Below are 20,572 nucleotides of genomic sequence, written 5' to 3'. Positions count from 1 at the left end.
TTCTTTCTCTTTCTCTCTCTCTGACAAATAAATATCTTTTGAAAAATAAAATAAAATAATGAGAGCAATATATGGCCATTACAAATCAATTATACACAAATGCCAATTAATTATTAATTTCTGGGGTAACAGATGAAAATAGTTGAATGGAATGTCTAAGTTTTTAAATTTCACTTAACCTATGGGTTCAATATTCTGCCCACCAGCTCCTTTAATTAGGATACCTAACAAAATAGTAAAATGTATTGTTTGAATTTTAATTTATTTTCTCTACCTTTGTCATCCCTTTCCTGAAAATTCTATGAGATACTTGGATGGAAAAAGAGAAGGATAAAGGGTAAAGGAACGGTCTCTGCCATAAATCAGCTCTAGCTTGTGCTGGCCAGTATTTCTGCAAAAATGGCAATATCTGTGCTGTCCAATACAGTAGTAAATTGTCACATGTGGCTAAGGAGTCCTTGAAATGTGGCTACTGTATGACTGAGAAACTGAATTTTAACTGTATTTAATTTTAATGGATTTAAATTTTCATTCAAATTTAAATAGCCACACATGACTAGTGGCTACCATAACAGTGTAGTTTTAGATGAACCACAACTACATAACAGTCTTACGACAACTAGACACACATTATACTAAACAGTGACCCAAAAGATTATTGAAGTGAAATACATATGTCTAAGCAGATCAATTGAAAGACAAAAATCAACTTTACAAACTCACCTGGCCATCTTCCATTTTAGCTTTCGGGTAGTTGAGGATTAGTTTTGTAGCTTGTTCCCACTTTGCATGTGTATCTTCCCAAGCCTAAAATGAAGGCAATTACCACTGAAAACAACTCTAAACCTAGAACTAAAAATCAATCAGCAGGTAGATGTTATATATATACATATATGTGTATGTATAGTATATAAACTTGGTACATATTTTAACGTCCTACTTGTAATAGGCACAGATCTTAGATATGCTTCCAAAGCTATTCTGGTCACACACACATGACATGAGGCTTCTACATTTGACAGTGGGGGTCTGGGAGGGCTGTTTCTGTTGCTAAGGGCATACCTCAGTGTTTCCTGCAGTGGGATGCTCAATGCGCCTTAGTAGTGCCATCACTCTTTTCTGAAGTGCTGCTCTTCCTAAGCAAAGACAACAGCAAATCAACTTATTGCACTTACAGCCCTGCTTGCCAAGGGAGCACCCGGCAAGCCTAACCCATAAGGCAGAGGAGGAGGAGGGGAATGAATGCTTCCAATGATAAAGATGAACACTTCCTTCTGTCAGCTTCACAGGAAAGGTAATTAACTTGGACTCTACAATGTCCACAGCATAAAATAGCTATTCCTACCTATGTTTACTCCAACTAAGCGCCAGTGTTTAAACTTCACAATATATAGGTTCAGCCACCATAAATTCTAAAATTTGTAACTGACAGCAATTTTTTAAAAACTTGACAGCAGTTTTTAAAAAAATGTACTGCATATTAAAACCTCAGTGAGAAGTCAACAATTTATTTCAAATGCTATTTACTTTCACCCTATCTTGTGTAGAAAAGGATTTCAGGTTAGCTATTTGAATGAACCTGTAAGTTTACAAAGTAGTTCCTACATTCCTAGCACAATCAGATCTCTTACGATTCAAGGCAAACAGAGTGGGGGTCAGGGAACATTATCCACATTTACCTGTTGACATCATATTGCTGACAGAGGCAAATTCCATAAACGTGTTATAGTTGGGCAAGAAGTTGTGCACCGACACCTCGTCCACCCCACATCGGATATCCGCTTCCTCGCAGAGGTGGCGGAAACAGGACATGGCCACCAGAACAGCTTCAGTGTCAGGGCTCCATAGGAACATGTACAGGGCCACTTCGAGTTTAGTCTGAGCCTGTCGGCAGATTGGCGGGGTGCCGCTGCACCCTGCTGCACTATCCTGGGATGGTGGGGATGGGAGGCATTATGTTGGCAACCCAGGCAATTTTATTTACATAATTCAACAATGCAACGCACTGTGTACCATGTATGCCTGCATACAATACCGCACAAAAGCTTTCCTGCAATCATGACAGCAATTTTTAAATCCCTAAATATCTTGTATGAATGAGAGATGAGATTATTTGGACAAACATCTCGATACTATTTGTCCAATTTCAAATCAAATTATCCTATTCCAGATTCTAGGAATGCAGATTAAGCCAACACAAACACAAGTAAAGCACCCATAGCATAACTCTACTGAATGAAAAATGCAATGCACTTCCAACTCAATTATAAGTGACAAAGGAAGTAATTAAGAAATTCTATCTACCTACTGGAGGGAAGAAATAAAGTACACTAGAACAAGGACTAAAACGAGGGCACAAACAAGAACTAAATATTGTTGTGGAAGGTATACTTGATTCTGGATTACACACTCCCAAAAGAATCCTCATTTACAAAATGAATATAAATCCCATGTTAACACAGACAATAGTAAACCCTACTGCTTAATTGCTGTTTTGTCCTCAACAGAAGGTTATATTGAAAATTAGGGATAAAAAAGCTTTGGCTTTCAAATCTAACAATATAATGCCATTGGTAAGGTGGACCAGCAAAATCTTCCATGGAATATCAATATAATCAAGATTCCTGCAGAGTGCACAATGGCAACCATCAGGAAAACTAACCTAACCACCCTACAACAAGGCTGTGAATGCATACTGCTGACCGTCCCATGAAAAAAGCAAACTGATACTCATCTCCACTGATAAAGATTAAAGAATGTACTCTCTAGATTGAGAGCTGCACACTAAATGCCAGAAATAGTGTTTTTAACAATAAAGATACCATTAAAAAAAAAAAAAAGGTTTGGTCTACAAAAGCAGCTGCTTACCATGGATGAATTTCCTTTTCCCTTCCGAAGAGAGGCTCCAGGAGTACAAGAAGGTAGTAATTCTTCATGATTCATGGACATCTGACCAGTAGTTCCACTGGAAGGAACATCACATCCAACCCCATAAAGGAACAGAAAGTGACAGGAACTTCTATCTGCCTGCTAAAAAGAAAAAAATAAGTAAGCCTTTCAGAAGCACTGATAACCAAGAAAAATAAACACATAACACGAGCTGTCTTCCTGTTTGAGACTATCCTGGAAAATCTCCCATTCCCAACTCCCACCCCTTATACCTTGAGATTATGCACTAGAAACCCAGTGGTACAAGTAATGTTTGTTCAAGAAACCCAGTGGTATAAGTAATGTTGGTTCAATGTCTTTGAAATTCCTCTTAAATATTCACCCTTCAAAGCATCAGAAACAACATATTATAGAAATGCAAAATTAACATTTCTAGATCTAACATGGACAGAAGTAAAACATCAATAACGTAAATCTACCATATGAAAAATGTAATGTACTTCTCAGGATAAATGACAAAGATTTTCTCTCAGAAGATTTTATCCTGTGCCATGTCAGGATAATTGGAAGTTGACTCTTTTGAGATTAAGTTTCTATGGACCAGTAATTAACACTGGTGTGTATGCCAAGTATGCTGCAAGGGTAACTTTGTTGACCAGACTCCTCCAGATTGATTACTGGGTTACTAACGCTTATACTCTGGAGAATTAAACCACAGACAAGTCCACCCAGATACCAACTCACCATTAGTCCATTTGTAAACAAAAAATTTAACAAGCTGCATGGTACACTGAAAAGCATGTCTTTAATACGTTAAAGTTTTTTTGTAGCTATGATTCAAGAAATGGATAAAAATTTATTGGATCAAGTACTCAAAAACTATGACATAATAGAAAAAAATTTTAACTGACTATAGAAACTTTATGTTAAAAGAAATGAAAGGCACTCCTCCAGCCCCTTAAAACCCTGTCCCTATGTTTCAACAGCAGGAATCAAAACTTTTCACTCAACCCTAGAGAATACTCAAATATTCAAAGAGATGAAACTGTTCTGGCAGGAATATAAACAAACTTAGATTAAACACCCTCAACCTCTTCCCTTCAGTTTGATACATTAACATTCTCTGGACTAGCCTAAGCCATAAGATTTAAGTCTTATGCACAAACTTAAGATGGAATATGTTTCTCAACCTAATTTGGTTATAGCAGCCCAACTCCTTCTAGACTGAGACCCCATAGAGTCCTGCTTAACTCAACTAGAATTTATCAGGATTGCAACTTAAAGGACGAAGACTCAGAATAATTTATAAAATGTTGACTTTCATCCATCATCTTCTGGCACAAGTATTTCCTTTGAAGACTCTGCAGGCAGGAAGAGCTAAAGTAGGACTTAATTTGGATAACATACATTTCCTTAATCTATTCCCATTACCCCCAAATATTCTTAAATTTTAAAGATGTCCTTTTGCTTACCTTATTTTTAAGAAGAAATTTATTCCTGCAGATCAAAATTTCCCGCAACCATTTGAGAATTTCTGTGCTACTAAGCATTTGATGGCTAGTTAATTTCTTACAGATGTAAAAAAGCATTTGAGAGCTGCAAAAACATAAAGTTCATCATTATCAGTATCATCAATAAATAACCTCACACACAAAGAGCTAATCAGTACCTAAGAATGACATTCTCTCATAACAGATACAAGTTTAGAGAAGTTGGGATTTGTTTTAGAGAAATGGTTATCAAAATGTTAACAGCACAATAATCAAAGCGAGTAAGTCTACATTACATTACAGACTACATTTTTTAAAAAAAAAGCAAATAATTCTAAATCCTCTAACCCCCCGCAAACTCCCAATTGTTTAAACCACACGTCCCATCTCTGCACAAGACTCAAGAAGAAATGACAGACGACATGCACAGCAAAGACTGTGTATAAACCCAGTTCTCTACAGCAGGGATCTGCAAACAACTGCCTATAGGCCAAATCTAGTCCTTATCTGCTTTTGTAAATAAAGTGTTAGTGGATCATGGCCATACCATTCACTTACTTATCGTCTCCAGCTACTTTCATGCTCTAACAGTGGAACTGAATAGTTCTGACAGAGACTATCTGACCCACCAACCCTACAATATTTATGACCCAAACTTTTAGAGAAAAAATTTGCTGATCCCTACTCTACAGCCACAATGTCCAACACAGCAGCAACTAGTTAGCTACCTGTGGCTACTGAGCATAGGAAATGCAACTTGCCCAAACAGAGATGTGCTGTAAGTGTGAAATGCAACCAAAATTTGAAGACTTAATGGAAAAAATAATGTAAAACATATCAATAACTTTTATACTGATTACATATTAAAATAACTTCTAAATATATGTACTGGAGTTAAAATATTATTAAAATTAATATTACCTGTTTATTCTCTGTAATGTGGCAACTAGAAAATTTTAAATCACTTATGTGATTCATATTACATTACTATCAAAGAACACTTTCTATGTGTAGGATTTAACTCAGCTTCCAGGTGACTTAGTGCACCCACTTCCATGAGAATAGATAATGACAAAACCGGAAACTTACATATTCCCATTTTTCTCAATATGCTGCCTTTGAACTCTTTAAAAGATAATAATTTATATAAGCAGGAAATAAACTACAAAATTCTATAAATATTTTTACCTACTAAGGCAGATGTTCACCATTAATTCACCTATCACAATCACTGGTATCATGGGAAATTAATAAAAAGACCATAATCTTAAAAACAAACTATTAAGATTACAAAATTTTAACACTCTAAGCTTATAATTGTAATCAACAATTTAGAATAGTTGTAACTACATAGAAATCTGAAACAGAAGAGAATACACCAAGTAACAGTACTTACGGCTGGGTAATAAAATTTAGCATAATAAAATACAAAACCATAAAACCTCTATAAACAAAGTTTTACAATAAAGCAAGTACTAGAGAGTTAATATCTAAACACAAAAAATAAATATAAAATAAAGTTTTAAATTTAATTTAAAAATAAAAGTACATATACCTAATTTCCCAGAATGTTTCCACCGGAGCATCAGGATTCCATAAATCAATGCTGTCTAACTGATGAAGAACCAGCAGAGCCTAAATTTTTTTTAAAAAGAGAGAGAAGAGCTAACTAAAAGTTTTTTGGTAGATGGAACACTGGAGTATTTATCTTATAAATGCTAACAAAGCTGGTTATTTAATTGCAGCTCTAACACATAGTATAAAGCAAAAGAGAAAAAAAACTCTGAAAACCCAAATCTCTAGGGAATAATAAATGTAGAATCGAATAATTTGCATTCTTATCATTCCTACTTTAAATGGCATACATGGATACAGTTAAATGATGAATTCGGAGGAGCAATAGATACATGTAAAAACTGCTTTAAGACACAAACTAAGTAATTTCTGTCTGTGTCAAAGAACCCAATAGAATAAAAAATTAATCCCTATATAAGGAGAGCTCACCAAAATTAATGAGCACAACAGTGTTTTACTTCAAACCCAAAAGACAAAGTTGAAGTTATCGTGCTCATCACAAATCCTTTTGGAACATTAAAGATCAATTATTTCCAAAAACAAGAGAAAGAGGAGAGCAAAACAGGTTCACACTGCATAGCAGATTATTCATTCTAAAATATTCCAATTGACAACAGAATTGAAGTTGGAATTTGGTTTGTAAAACATTAACAGGAATTAAATAATTTACTTAAAATATACAGCATGCAAAATCACTATTTAAAACTGTCAACATAAAAAGTGTAAAACTAGACTCTTCCCTGAAACCTCCCCTATTCTAACTCCAATTCCACGGTGATGCCCCAGAAGGACACTACTGAGCTGTGCATATTCTTCTCGGTCGTTGGTCAATATATTTGGTGATGCTTTACTCCCCTTTAAAGCCGTTTATTAAAACTCCAATAAAATGCTATTTGGAACAAATAATGAGAACTGATTTCTTCTTCTCTTAACAGTAAATCAAGTGCATAAAATGCTAATATTTGCACTTATAATCTGCCTTACATTAGTAAAAGATATATAAATGTCTAAACTTAGACCACTTTATAATGCTAAACCTTACAAATGACATAAAGACCAGACCTATATTATCTTATTTCAAACACTTTTACTGTAATTACTTTTAATGTATCATGAAAACTTCAATTCATTGTGAAAATCTTCAAAAATTATAGTTGGTAGCTCTCATGCCAAGGAGAAAACAACACAAATTTATATTCAATTGTCACTATTGCATAAAAACAGTACAATTTACCTTTAAGTAGCAAATTCTCTATAGTTACATTTGAAGAAACACTTTTTTAACATAAAGACAATGTGTTTGCCTTTTCCCCACCTTAATACGATTGCTTTCCTTGTTATGTTCCCTTCTATTTGTGTTCCACATATATTTTTTAAGGTTTTATTTATTTATTTGAGAGAGAGAGCTTGAGAGAGGGGAGAGTCAGAGGGAGAAGCAGACTCCCCACTGAGCTAGGAGCGCGAAGTGGGACACGATCCTGGGACTCCAGGATCATGACGGGAGCCGAAGGCAGTCACTTAACCAACTGAGCCACTCAGGTGCCCCTTCACATGTATTTTAACAAAGCTGCAAACACAGTATAGTCATTTGACATTTCATAAACATTCTTTCATACTGCCACGTGATCTGCATGGGGTTTTTTCGAAGATTTCATTTATTCATCTGACAGAGAGAAAGACATAGCAAGACAGAGCAAGTACAAGCAGGAATAGCGGCAGGCAGAGGGAGAAGGAGAAGCAGGCTCTCCACTGAGCAAGGAGCCCAATGTGGGGCTTGATCCCGGGACTAGGATCATGGTGCCCTGTGATCTGCATGTATTAATGGATGTTTAATTCAGCAAGTTGAAATATCATTCTGTCACTAAATATTAACCTGTTTTTTTACTAGTGAATACTTTGAATTCTCTACTATTCTGTCATTATAAATCAGAGCAATAAGCATGTGTGTGTGCGCACATGTGTGTGTGCGCGCATGTGTGTGTGCGCGCATGTGTGTGTACCTTTCCCTTTAGAATTGTATTCACAGGATGAAAAAAAATTACAGGAATGGAATTATTTGGACAACAAAAGGGGGTATTTCCCCAATTTCTGCTAAATACTGTCAAACAGCCTTCCAAAAAGAATGCAATTTATAGGTTGAACAGTACATAAATAAAAGCAATGAGTGAAACAATGAATTCTAAAACATTTTTGGTAAAATGCAATACAAAGTACAAACAATAAAGTATATCTTTTAAGTATATAGCTCAAAGAATTTCTACAAATGTACATAATTCCATGTAACCATTACCCAGATCAACACTGTCAGCCTAGAAGCCCTTTTCATATTCCCTTTAATCATTAGTGCTTGACCAAGGTAGCCACTGAACTGACTTCTACCACCATAGATTATTGCTACCTGTTTGTTATTTATATAAAGGGAATCATATAGTATGTTCTCTTTTGTGTCTGTTCTCACTGAACATTACACGTGTGATACTGATTCATCCATGCTCTACATTTAGCAGGAGCAGCACATTCTTTTTTCACTGTTATAGTCAATGGAATAAATATAACCAAAATTATTTATCTACTATTGTTGATATACTTGAGTTGTTTCTAGTCTTTTGGGGGGGGGGGATGAGTGCTATTACAAATTATACTACTATTAATTTTTCTATATGTTTCTTTTGGTAAACACACATATGCATTTCTATTGGATACATACCTAAGAAAAGAATTGCTAGGTCATACGTTTACTTTGTAGGTATCTCAAAACAATTTTTAACAGTGGTTGTACTAATTTGCCAGAGTATGAATAAAAACATGATATAATCATTTATTTCATATAGCTTTTTATTACTGACTTCTAGCTTAATTACACTGTAGTCGCAAAAAAATTCTGAATGATTTCAATCCTGTAGAATTTGTTGATACCTACTTAATGCTCAGGATATATTGAATGTTCCATGCATACTTGAAAAGAAAGTATTAACTGAGTGCAATGTTCTAAGTACGTCAAATAGTTCGTATCTGATAAACACGTTGTTCAAATCTTCTTTTTTTTTTTTTTTCTGGCTTGTTTATTCTACCAGACCTTGAGAAAAATATGCTCAAGTATGTCACAAAAACTGGACTTGTCTACACTTTTACTTCATGTATTTTTATTTATTTTAAGCTTTGTTTTTAAGTTCAGAGTTTCATTTTCTCAGTAGACTGGGCACCTTTGTAATGAGATGTCCCACTTCATCTCCAGTTGTACTTCCCGCTTTAAACTCTGTATTTGTGTATTACTCCAGCTTTCCTGAGTACATGTTTGTGTGGTTGAAATATCCTTGAATTATCAACCCCACAGTGTCTTTATATTTAAGCTGTGTCTCTCTTAAAGGCCACATAGTAAGATTTTTATACTCTTCGGTATTCAGCCAAGAGAAATGAAAGCATATGTGTAGGCATACGTACAAATCTGTACATACACATTCCTAGTTTTATTTGTAATAGCCAAAAACTAGAAACAACACAAATATCTATCTAAACAAGTAAATGAATAAACAAATTGTGCTATGGCCACAAAATGGAACACTATACAGCAATATATGTGCAGTAATATAGATGAATTAATAAGTATGCAGAATTAAAGAAGACAGACACAAAGAGTACACTTTATAATTCCACTTACATAAAATGCAAGTTAGCCTGCAATAACAGAAAGAAGACTGATAGTTGCAGAGAAAGCAAGGAAGCAAGGCAGGAAGAAGAGAGGAAGGAAGGGAGTACAAAGGAGCATTGAGACAACTTTCAACAATGATGGATATGTTCACCTAACTGACTACTAACAGGTGAATAAACTGTGATTTAATTAACAACAGAATACTTATCAACAATAAAAAAAGGAATTAACATATGTAATATCATGGATGAAGCTCAAAAACTTGTGAGTAAAGGAGGCCAGAAGAAAAGACATACATAGTCTAAGATTTCATTCATATGAACTTGCAGAACTGGCAAAACTAATTTATGATAGAAATCAGACCAGTAATATTTTGAGACAGGGAGTTGGGGCACAAGATACAGGAGAACATCCCAGGGTGACTAGAAATATTCTAAATCTTCTATGATCTCTATTATATGTAAATTATACCTCAATAAAATTGAATTAAATTTTATAACCCTATATTTCTAAAACTTCATAAATCTGTATTTAGCAATCAATATAAAAAAATTTTTTAAGTCAACCATATTCACACCCACAAGGATGGCTATAACCCAACAGACAGACAATGATAAGTGTTGGCAAGAATGGAGAAATAGAACACACATACACTGCTGATGGGAAGAGAAAAGGATACAGTCACTTTGGAAAACAGTTTGGTCATTTTAAAAGTTAGCTACCATAAGACCCACCAATTACACTGGTAGGTATATATACCTAAGAAATACATCCACACAAAAACTTTTATACAAATTTTCATAGCACTATTATTCATAATAGCCAAAAAAACAGAAACAATACTAAATGTCCATCAACAGATGAATAAACAAAATGTCATATATGCATGAACTAGAATATTATTTGGCAATAAAAAACAACCAAGTATTGTTACATGCTACAATATGGATGAACCTTGAAAACAAGTTAAATAAAAGAAGCCAGAAACAAAAGCCACATATTTTATGATCCCATTTATATGAATTGACTACAATAAACCAATCTACAAAGACAGAAAAGAGATTAATGTTGGTCAGTGGCTGGGGTGGAAAGAAATGGAGAATGGAAGGGTTTCATTATGGGGTGACAAAATGTTTCAGGGTTAGACAGTGATGGCTGCGCAACCTTGTGAATATACTGAAAAACCCTTAACTGTACACTTTTTTTTTAAAAGATTTAATTTATTTATTTGACACAGAGAGAGATCACAAGTAGGCAGAGAGAAAGCGGGAAGGAGGTTCCCCGCTGAGCAGAGAACCCAAGGCGGGGCTCAATCCCAGGACCCTGAGATCATGATCTGAGCTGAAGGCAGTGCCACCGAGGTGCCCCTGAACTGTACACTTTAAAAGAGTAAACTTTAGGGGCGCCTGGGTGGCTCAGTGGGTTAAGCCACTGCCTTTGGCTCAGGTCATGATCTCAGGGTCCTGAGATCGAGTCCCGCATGGGGCTCTCTGCTCAGCAGGGAGCCTGCTTCCTCCTCTCTCTCTCTGCCTGCCTCTCTGCCTACTTGTGATCTCTCTCTCTGTCAAATAAATAAATAAAATATTTTTTAAAAAAAGAGTAAACTTTATGGTATGTGAATTAGATCCCTACTTAAAATTATATATATGTTTATATATATATATATATATATATTTTTTTTTTTTTTTTTAAGATTTTATTTTTATTTATTTATTTGACAGACAGAGATCACAGGCAGGCAGAGAGGAAGGGAAGCAGGCTCCCTGCTGAGCAGAGAGCCTGATGCGGGGCTCGATCCCAGGACCCTGGGATCATGACCCGAGCCGAAGGCAGAGGCTTTAACCCACTGAGCCACCCAGGCGCCCCTCAATATATATTTTTAAAACTCTAAAAAGTCAACTGCAATCAGAAAATTTTGAGGTTTTATATTTTCAGAATTTGCACAATATTTCTGCCACATGAGATATAAATAAAGTAAACCCCTTCTTTCTCCATAGAGTTCACAGAACAGCAGACAGAAACATTCCACTGCCAGATAGAAATGTCATCTCTGACAAACAGATGTTCAGAAATGACTTCTATCACTCATTGAAACCACACACAAAGAAAACATGAAGAATGTACATAGTTACCACCTTTTCTTCAAGAGCCCAGAATTCATCTCCCCTCACCTCCATTGCTTCCTGAGCAATCTCTGGCATGTGGGACTGAGGGACCAGCTGGACAAGCCCTGTTATTAACTCCGCTGTACTGCCTTGGGTCTCAGGCCCCTGTTTTCTTGGATTCTGCAACGAAAAAAGCAAGTTCTTTTAAAAAAAACTGTATCTTTTACCTGACAGGAGCTAGAGAGAAAAGAAAATGGAGAATATCTACTAATGGGTACACACACTACAATTTTTAGAGTGATAAAAATATTCTAGAATTACATAGTGGTGATGCTGCACAATCTTGTAAATATACTAAAGACCAATGAATAGTACACTTTAAAACAGTGAATTTTATGGTATGTAAATCACAGCTCAATAAAATACAGTAATTGTGGAACTTTTTTTTTTAAGTCCAAATTGTTTTTGTTAAGAATTCACTTAATCAGGCGCCTGGGTGGCTCAGTGGGTTAAGCCGCTGCCTTCGGCTCAGGTCATGATCTCGGGGTCCTGGGATCGAGTCCCGCATCAGGCTCTCTGCTCAGCAGGGAGCCTGCTTCCTCCTCTCTCTCTCTGCCTCTCTGCCTCCTTGTGATTTCTCTCTGTCAAATAAATAAATAAATAAATAAATAAATATTTAAAGAAAGGATTCACTTAATCTACATCTATAGTGTTCTTCATGTGAACAATGTCTAGAGAAAACCTTAATGAAAACAAAAGCTAGGAATTAACCAATTTCTTAATTAATAAATCATATCAATATAAGGAGTAGGTTAAAAAAAATTTTTTTTTTTCACTAACACTACACTGGCTAAATGATACACCTCTGGTTTGGAACTAATTGAAGGCAAAGAACATGTGCTGCATGATCACCCCATGCAGCCCTCTTGCCTAGTGTAAAACATCTGCCCCAATCCATCCAAGGCTACAATTCACACCTCCAGATGCCTGTCCTTCAGTCTTTTCCATTGTGGAGAAACGCTGTGTACTAAGTAAAGCAAATCAGTGGCGCATATAAATGCAAACAGTCTACCTAAAGAGACTAAAATGCTTCCTGTAGCTTGGAAGCATCTATTTATACTTCAAGAATATATGGTTCTTGGGACGCCTGGGTGGCTCAGTTGGTTAAGCAGCTGCCTTCGGCCCAGGTCATGATCCCAGCGTCCTGGGATCGAGTCCCACATCAGGCTCCTTGCTTGGCAGGGAGCCTGCTTCTCCCTCTGCCTCTACCTGCCACTCTGTCTGCCTGCGCTCACTCTCGCTCCTCTCTCTCTGACAAATAAATAAATAAAATCTTAAAAAAAAAAAAAAAAAGAATATATGGTTCTTAGAGAGAGGGTGGGGGTGGGAGACAGAGGGGGAAGGAGAGAGAGAGACTCTCAAGCAGACTCCCTGCTGAGCACGGAGCCTAATGCAGGCCAGGGCTCCAACTCACAACCCCGAGATCATGACCTGAGCTGAAATCAAGATGCTCAACCAACTAAGACACCCAGGCGCTCCTATATGGTTCACTTACGTGAGACCAACGCAACTTGTGCCCCCTTTTTATTTTGCTAACTGTGAATTCTTTCCCATTTTAATAATTAAGAAAACCCTCATCCCAGAATTTCTGTAATTCAAAACTATTAGCCTACTTTATAAAATTTAGATTCATTCACACATAACTCAGTAACATTTATTGGGTACCAAAGACATGGCAAGTTAAAAAGATGTGTTTCCTACCCTCTTGGAACATGTAGTCTGGTAGGAAAGACAGACATCAATAAAATCACCAGACTAACAACTGTAAAACTGCAAATGAGCTCAGTACTGCACACGTACGTGGCCCAGTCAGAGAGGCTCCCTAGGATAATGAGAGCAGCTCCAAATGAGCCGGTATTATGTATAGAAAGAGGAAAGGGAAGCATATCATAGGCCAAAGGAACAGCAAGAGAAGGTATGAAGGAATGGGATAAGCAAGATGGAATAAAGACAGACCATCATGACTATAGTAAAAAGGAGAGAGAAAAACAGGATGCTAAATGTGGCAGAAGAGGTAGGTGGGAGTCAGATTTTGCATGCCCCTGCAGGTCTATCTGGAGTTTGATCTTTATTCCAAGAGTAAATTCAACTAAAAGGTTGTAAGCTGGGCAAGAGGCATGATAAGATTTGTTTTTTTAAGACATCACCAGAACTTTAACTTCAGTGCAAAGAAATGTTTACAGAAGGGACAAGAGGGTACAAGCTGGGCAATGAGGAGGCCTGACAGAATGAGAGCAGTATGCATGAGGGTAGAAGTGGTAGAGATGGTAGACAATAAAATCACGTGACCTTAAAATACCATGACTGACATCATTTAACAGGTAGTCTTATGTTTCTCGTATTTACTATGATTTAGAATTCTTAATGTAAATAGGAAATAATTAAGTATTTACAGTGAATCACTACTTTAACTTACCTCTGGTTACCCTGAGAAAAGTTGCTTCACCACTAGATGGCAGCAAAGAAAATAATTTCAATATTAAATGACTTCTGGCTAAATTTCAACCTTGGAAAATAGCAAGTTTTGTTTAAATTCTTGTTCTTTGACTAGTGAAATACTTAACACTGAAGGCACCAGTGGCTCTAGTGCATTCTTCACTCTGACATATAGTCCTGCAGAGCACTACTTAACACTGAAGGCACCAGTGGCTCTAGTGCATTCTTCACTCTGACATATAGTCCTGCAGAGCAATGTGATATATTACATGAAATGCATGATGAAATCCCACTGAAAATAACTTGTGCTACAAAAACATGAGGAGAAAGGGGATTTGATTACTTTCATAGTCTCACTGGTAAGACTTTATGGAATTTTCCATGTCAGAGTCTAACGACTTATTCTATGAAACTCCCAAATTTAGATGGGCTTCTTTAAAGAACTCAAAATATCATAGGCCTTCCTTTGGCATTACTAAGCCCTTTAGGAATTCTGTGTCTCTCTCCCCTTTTGTTTCTCTGAAGAAAAAATACTCATGTGCACATTTTTTAAACTTCAAGGGGTTCACAGAACTCTTGAAAATATGGACATCAAGTTAACCCCTATATACAGTAATTTGAAAGCACATCATCAGCACTTATAAAACCTACTGCTAAACAAAGCAGTAAGAAATTTTTCTGGACGCTGTTCTCCAGGAACTGGAGAAACTTCAACAAAGGTTTAGCAGGTTATCCTGTCCTTCACAATACAAAACTGTCATATTTGGGGTATTAATAACATTAATATTAAATGTCAACTGTTTTTGTTTCATTTTGTTTTTTAGATTTTATTTATTTATTTGATGGAGACAGTGAGAGAGGGAGCACAAGCCAGGGGAGTGGGACAGGGAGAAGCAGGCTTCCTGCTGAGCAGGGAGCTCAATCCCAGAACCCTGGGATCATGATCTGAGCCGAAGGCAGATGCTTAATGACTGAGCCACCCAAGCGCCTCAGTGTCAACTGTCTTTTATTAATAATAGCGGACATTTATTTGGTGCTTATTACGCATTTATTAAATACTGTTTCTAAAAGCATGAGTGTACCATCTCAAGCTTCTTAACAATCTGAAACAGGTACTATTATCATCATTACAAGAAAAGGAAGACACAGAGAGGTTAAGTGACCCAAATCACGTCGCTGGTCTATCTCCAGAACCTATGCTTTTAATCACTTCATATAACTAGCACTCATTTACATCTGGTTGTTCTTAATTACTTTGTGTATCACAGTGTTTCCCTCAGGAATCAAATCCCACCTGAAGCTGCAAAGGCAGAGTTATGACAATAATTAAGTGCTAACCACAAAACACCTATACCCTCTTCTCCTTCCAAGATAGTATTTGTAGGCAAAGCCAGTGATAAGAGGTTGATGAGAGAAAAAAGGAAAATAAAAAAGCTAAATGGTCTAGCAAGCACAACTGGAGATTTAAAAACCAACTGTGAACATGAGAAAAGACTTGGATTTATGTCGGCTTCATTACCTCCACCCCCATCCCAGGATAATGTCTAACTAATATAAACCTGGTAACAAGGCAAAGAAAGAAGACCTCACGAAAATATGTTAGGGAAAATTAAGAAGAAAGGTAAGAAATCTAATTATAGTAGTATTAGAGAAATGTAACTTCTCTAGAAGTTAGATTTCTTAAAAGATGTCTTAGGTTTCAAGCATCATCAGGAAGGATCAGGAGTGTTCTTTTAGCTAATAATCGTCCCCAAGGTCTTGGCATTTCACTTAAACCAAATTAAGTTAGTGTAGTAATTTCAAGGCCTTTCATAAAAAATACTTACACAAAGCAAGAGCTTTGGATCTGCATGAATGAGTTTTACCATGGACAAGAGAAGATACTTATAGCTTCTTGTCTCCAGGTCTGTAGGTTTCTCTTTAAATTTAAGGCTTGTTACTTTTTCTTTAAATGTAAGACTCTAAAAATAAAAACAAAAACATGTCATCACCTTGTAAAAATCAGACATCAAATTCAAGATAATAGCTATCTAACTTTGAAGAATAAATCCATTATAAAAAAGCTTTGTTTTAAAAAACAAACATTTTATACCACCATATGTGTGGTATGAGTACAAGCATCCAAAAGTAAGTATGAAGTTAATATTATTAAGCTTAAAAAACAAATGAGAACTATTTCTGCAATATTTATATTATTCTTATTTATAATTTATCTAATAAATTTATTAAAAATACTAAACTCTTTACTATCAAGTTGACTCCTAAGTAAAAGAACAATTTTCCAAAATGTGTAAAACATTAGGGATAAAAAACTTAGTCTACAGCTCTCACAGATACATACATTGAACTATTCATTTAACAAACATTTGTCCCACACAAATATACAACAAATATTTCATATAATCTACATTAATTTTAGTAAGATGCATTGTTAATGAGCCACAAGAAATGAAAAACCATTATCAACTCTTAAGACACCAGACAAATAAAATGTAGTCCCAATTTCAGAGAGGTTGAAAACTAAGAATAAGTGTTTTAGACGTGATGAAATACGCTACATTGGCAATCTCTGTAATTTAAGTTTAAGTTTTGCTTTTTCCTTCAATGGCATCGCACCTCTGTCAAGGTATAGAATGCATGTATTTTGCCTGAAGAACATTAGTAAAACAGAGAAAGAACTCTTTGACAAAGACAAGTCATGAAAAATGTGCTTCAATTACAGAGAAACTATGATAGATGCTGTGCTGATACCATAATTATGAAAGCTATTCTACCAAAAATCTAACAGTTACCTTCTGGACACAAAACCACCTCTTCCTATTGTTATAAATCATTTCACCCTCTCCTTTAAAAGGACATAGAAATACCAAGTTCTGACACATACGCCTTTATTTATTAATGTTTTTAGTTTTAGGTGTACAACATAGGGACTTTTTATATACATTCCAAAATGGTCACAGTAAAGCTAGTTACAATCTGTCACCATACAAAGTGGTTACATTACTGATTATATTCCCTATGCTGTGCATTACATCCCAAAGTCTTATAACTGAAAGAAAGGACCTCTTAATCCCCTTCACCAGTTTTGTTGACCCCCCCACCCCGACTACCTTCTGGCAACTATCAGTTTGTTTTCTGTATCCTTCAGTCTGTTTCTGTTCTTTTTTTTTTTTTTTTTTTTTAAAGATTCCACATATAAGTGAAATCATACAGTATTTGTCTTTCTCTGACTTATTTCACTTAGTGTAATACCCCCAAGGTCCATCCATATTGTTGCAAATGGCAAGACTTCATTCTTTTTTATGGCTGAGTAATATTCCAATGTGTGTATAAACCACATCTACTTATCCATTTGTCTACTGATGGACAATTACGTTGCCTCCATATCTTGCTATTGTAAATAATGCTTCAATGAACCTGCATGTCTTTTCAAATTAGCATTCTTGTTTTCTTCGGATAAATACCTAGGAGTAGAGCTGTTGGATTGTATAGTACCTCTATTTTTAATTTTTTGAAAAACCTCCATATTGTTTTCCATTGTGTCTGCACCAATTTATATTCTGACCAACAATGCACAAGGTTTCCCTTTTCTCCACATTCTGCCAACACTTGTTATTTCTTGTCTTTGTTCTAATTATTCTGACTAGTGTGAGGTGAAATATCAATGCGGTCTTGAATTGTATTCCCTTGATGTTAGCGATGTTGAGCACATGCTGGGCATCTGTATGGCTTCTTTGGAGAAACTGTATATACACAGATAAAGGCTATCCAGCATCTATGCACCCATAATAAAAGTGTCTAAGTAAATGGGTTGCCTTTCAAGGTTGCCTTTCAAGGCTGTAAAACACAGCCACAATTCTCAATCTGTAAGTGTTAAGATGCATATGTTAGTCTGTCCAAGAACACTGAAGGGTTTTGGTCTTCAAAGGGGAAAACAGCTATCTAACATACACATTAAGGCTCAAGAATGTCACTCCAGAAAAGAAGCACAAGACTTACAAATACTGTATGCTTTTATATTTATAATCCCATTGCAAATATCTTACCAAATGTATTTAATAAATTCTAGTTTTACTGTTTGCTCCCATTAAATTCTATTCTTTTTTTCATTTTAGTCATGGTAATACCTTAGATCAAAGAGATCAACTTTCATGATACAAATTTACTAAGTTGTAACTTAGCATAACTGCTCTTCCCTGATACAGCCATTATACCAGAACAAAGAACTGAGAACGATTAACAGATGTAATAGCTATCTTAGTCAGTAATTATTTTCAAAAGTTAATAGTTCAATTATGTCATCTCTTAATCTCAGGTATCAGCATACAAATTTTATTCCAACACTGCTGCCTAATACAGAGTAAGGACTTGAAATGGTTGAATAAAGTTTTCAAATCAAGTATTTTTCTATTAATGACCAGTAGGGGGTTATAAAAAATCAGGAACAACAAGCTAAAGAAGAAATGTATTTTTAACTAGAAATGTAAGAAAAGTCCACTCATTAATTTACTGACTGGCCTTCCATACTACAGATTAAGAACCCAAGCTGGTACATGCTCTTTGCCAAATAAAATAAGTGGTCATTCCCAGGAACAAATTCATTAATCAGAATAATCAGCTGCCTCTTAAGGGCCTAAACCATCTGTTAACTTATTTAAGGCTGTGACTAAATTACAGGCATATAAAATCATTTGCTGAGCCAGGATCTCCTTAAGAAGCAAGATGTGCATAAATTACCCATATTTGTGAAAATGCATATATCTATTGTTAATCGGCTACCTTAGTTTTAAAACAGTAAAGGATTAGGCTAAAAAAAGTATTTCAAACTTTTAAAAATACTGCAAAAGTATAAAACGGAGAAGCTATGGCTCAATGTTAATATGGAAAGACTAAAAAGTTTAAATGCCAAAGAGCTCAATCCAAGATAATAATGCAATCTTAAACTATATTAGTAGAAACATGGTATGCAGGCACAGCAGGTTAACGCCATTCTTTAACTCTACGACATCTGGAATGCGAAAATCAGATCTTAATATGTCATTTTAATTGAAAAAAAAAAGTATTAGATTGAATTCTTTCCAAAAGAGAAGCAAATCAGAGGAGGGTTTTAAAAGCAAATTAAGAAAGAAATTCATTCACTCATTCAACAAATATGTGCTAAATGCTTACTATGTGCCAGATACTATTCTCGGGGCCAGGAACCCAGTGTCTGACAAGCCAGACAGAGCTCCTGCTTTAATCAAGCTAATGCACAAGTGAGGGAAGACAGCTGAAGAACCGGACAGACACTGAAATGAATGTGAACTATTCATTCACCATGTGACTATCTGTCACTCATTAAACATTATTTGTGCAGATCAAGCAATACACACACACATACCCCGCAAGCTTTTAAAAAAAGCTCAAATAATAAAATCCCTCCCAATGCTAAATCATTGAAAACAAAAAGAAGCCTTAGGAGTACAGGATAACTTCACTGAAATATCTGCAAGGCCATCTTAATGGAAGAATCAGAAGTGTTCTATGGAGCTTCAGAATAAAAGAGAGGGTCAATGATGAATTGGAGTGACAGGGAGATGAGTCCAAGTTGCTTAAAGAAAAACCTTCAAGTTGCTCTTTCCAGGAAATACATCCACCTCCAAAATACAGGGTGGTTTATAAAAACTTCTTACAGATGAACTCCGTGACTGCTACTTCTACAGCAAGACAAAGGCTCAGGTTTATCAGAGACATGGATCATCTGAAGCAATGCAAAGGAGGACAAACCACTGAGCACGTCCTGTAATACAGTGGCTCTCAACTGAGGGCAGTTGTTCCCAGAAGAAAGTGGAAATGTCTGGAGACATTTTTGGACTAACAGGACTGCTACTGCTGACATGTAGTGAGTAGAGGCTAGAAATGCTGCGAAGCATCCTACAACATATAAGATAGTCCCCTCCAACAGTCCCCTACAACATTCCAAAATATCCAAATCCTGATGTCACCTTTAAACCATGTATGTTATGAATTTCTGCATTTCCAGCCTTGATGGCCACCTGTAATGAGCTCTTTACTAGAAGTTTTCAAGGAAAAGCTAGAAGACTGGCAATTCTGTGAGAAAAAGCACCTTCTCTGTTTAGTTCGTCATGCTTCTCCAGTGTTAACACTACGCTTGGCAGCTTGTAGAAGAGCTCAATATTTTCACATTTGTTGTCCGACTAACTATTTACTCACCAGGTTTAAGAGGGGTAAGAGTCACCTTAAGGATCATCTAAATCATAAAATTTTATTATTCTAAAAAATTATTTCATATTAAATCTGTTACTTTTTCTGGTAAGAAGATCAGCCAGAAAGCTCTCCTTCAGCTACTATGTACAATTATATACATA

General features: G+C 35.9%; 1 protein-coding gene across 10 annotated transcripts in view; it reads right to left on the bottom strand.

Moving 5' to 3' along the window:
- NF1 (neurofibromin 1) overlaps positions 1-20,572 on the bottom strand; it is a 255,085-nt gene that overhangs the window by 141,097 nt on the left and 93,416 nt on the right. For 7 of the 10 annotated variants that reach the window (XM_082707296.1, XM_082707299.1, XM_082707293.1 and 4 more), the window contains 8 exons: positions 16,031-16,165; positions 11,775-11,888; positions 5,935-6,014; positions 4,362-4,485; positions 2,869-3,030; positions 1,680-1,929; positions 1,063-1,136; positions 724-807 (listed from right to left, as the gene is read on the bottom strand). In XM_082707296.1, the coding sequence (XP_082563422.1) occupies positions 724-807; positions 1,063-1,136; positions 1,680-1,929; positions 2,869-3,030; positions 4,362-4,485; positions 5,935-6,014; positions 11,775-11,888; positions 16,031-16,165 (1,023 nt within the window). The remainder of the gene's footprint in view (positions 1-723; positions 808-1,062; positions 1,137-1,679; positions 1,930-2,868; positions 3,031-4,361; positions 4,486-5,934; positions 6,015-11,774; positions 11,889-16,030; positions 16,166-20,572) is intronic. The other 3 variants (XM_082707297.1, XM_082707300.1, XM_082707295.1) reach the window with 1 other exon arrangement.

The sequence above is a fragment of the Mustela nivalis genome, assembly GCF_964662115.1.
Source record: "Mustela nivalis genome assembly, chromosome: 17".
NCBI classification, from domain to species: Eukaryota; Metazoa; Chordata; class Mammalia; order Carnivora; family Mustelidae; genus Mustela; species Mustela nivalis.
The sequence above is the reverse complement of the archived record's forward strand: the minus strand, read 5'-3'. Positions and strand labels throughout refer to the sequence as shown.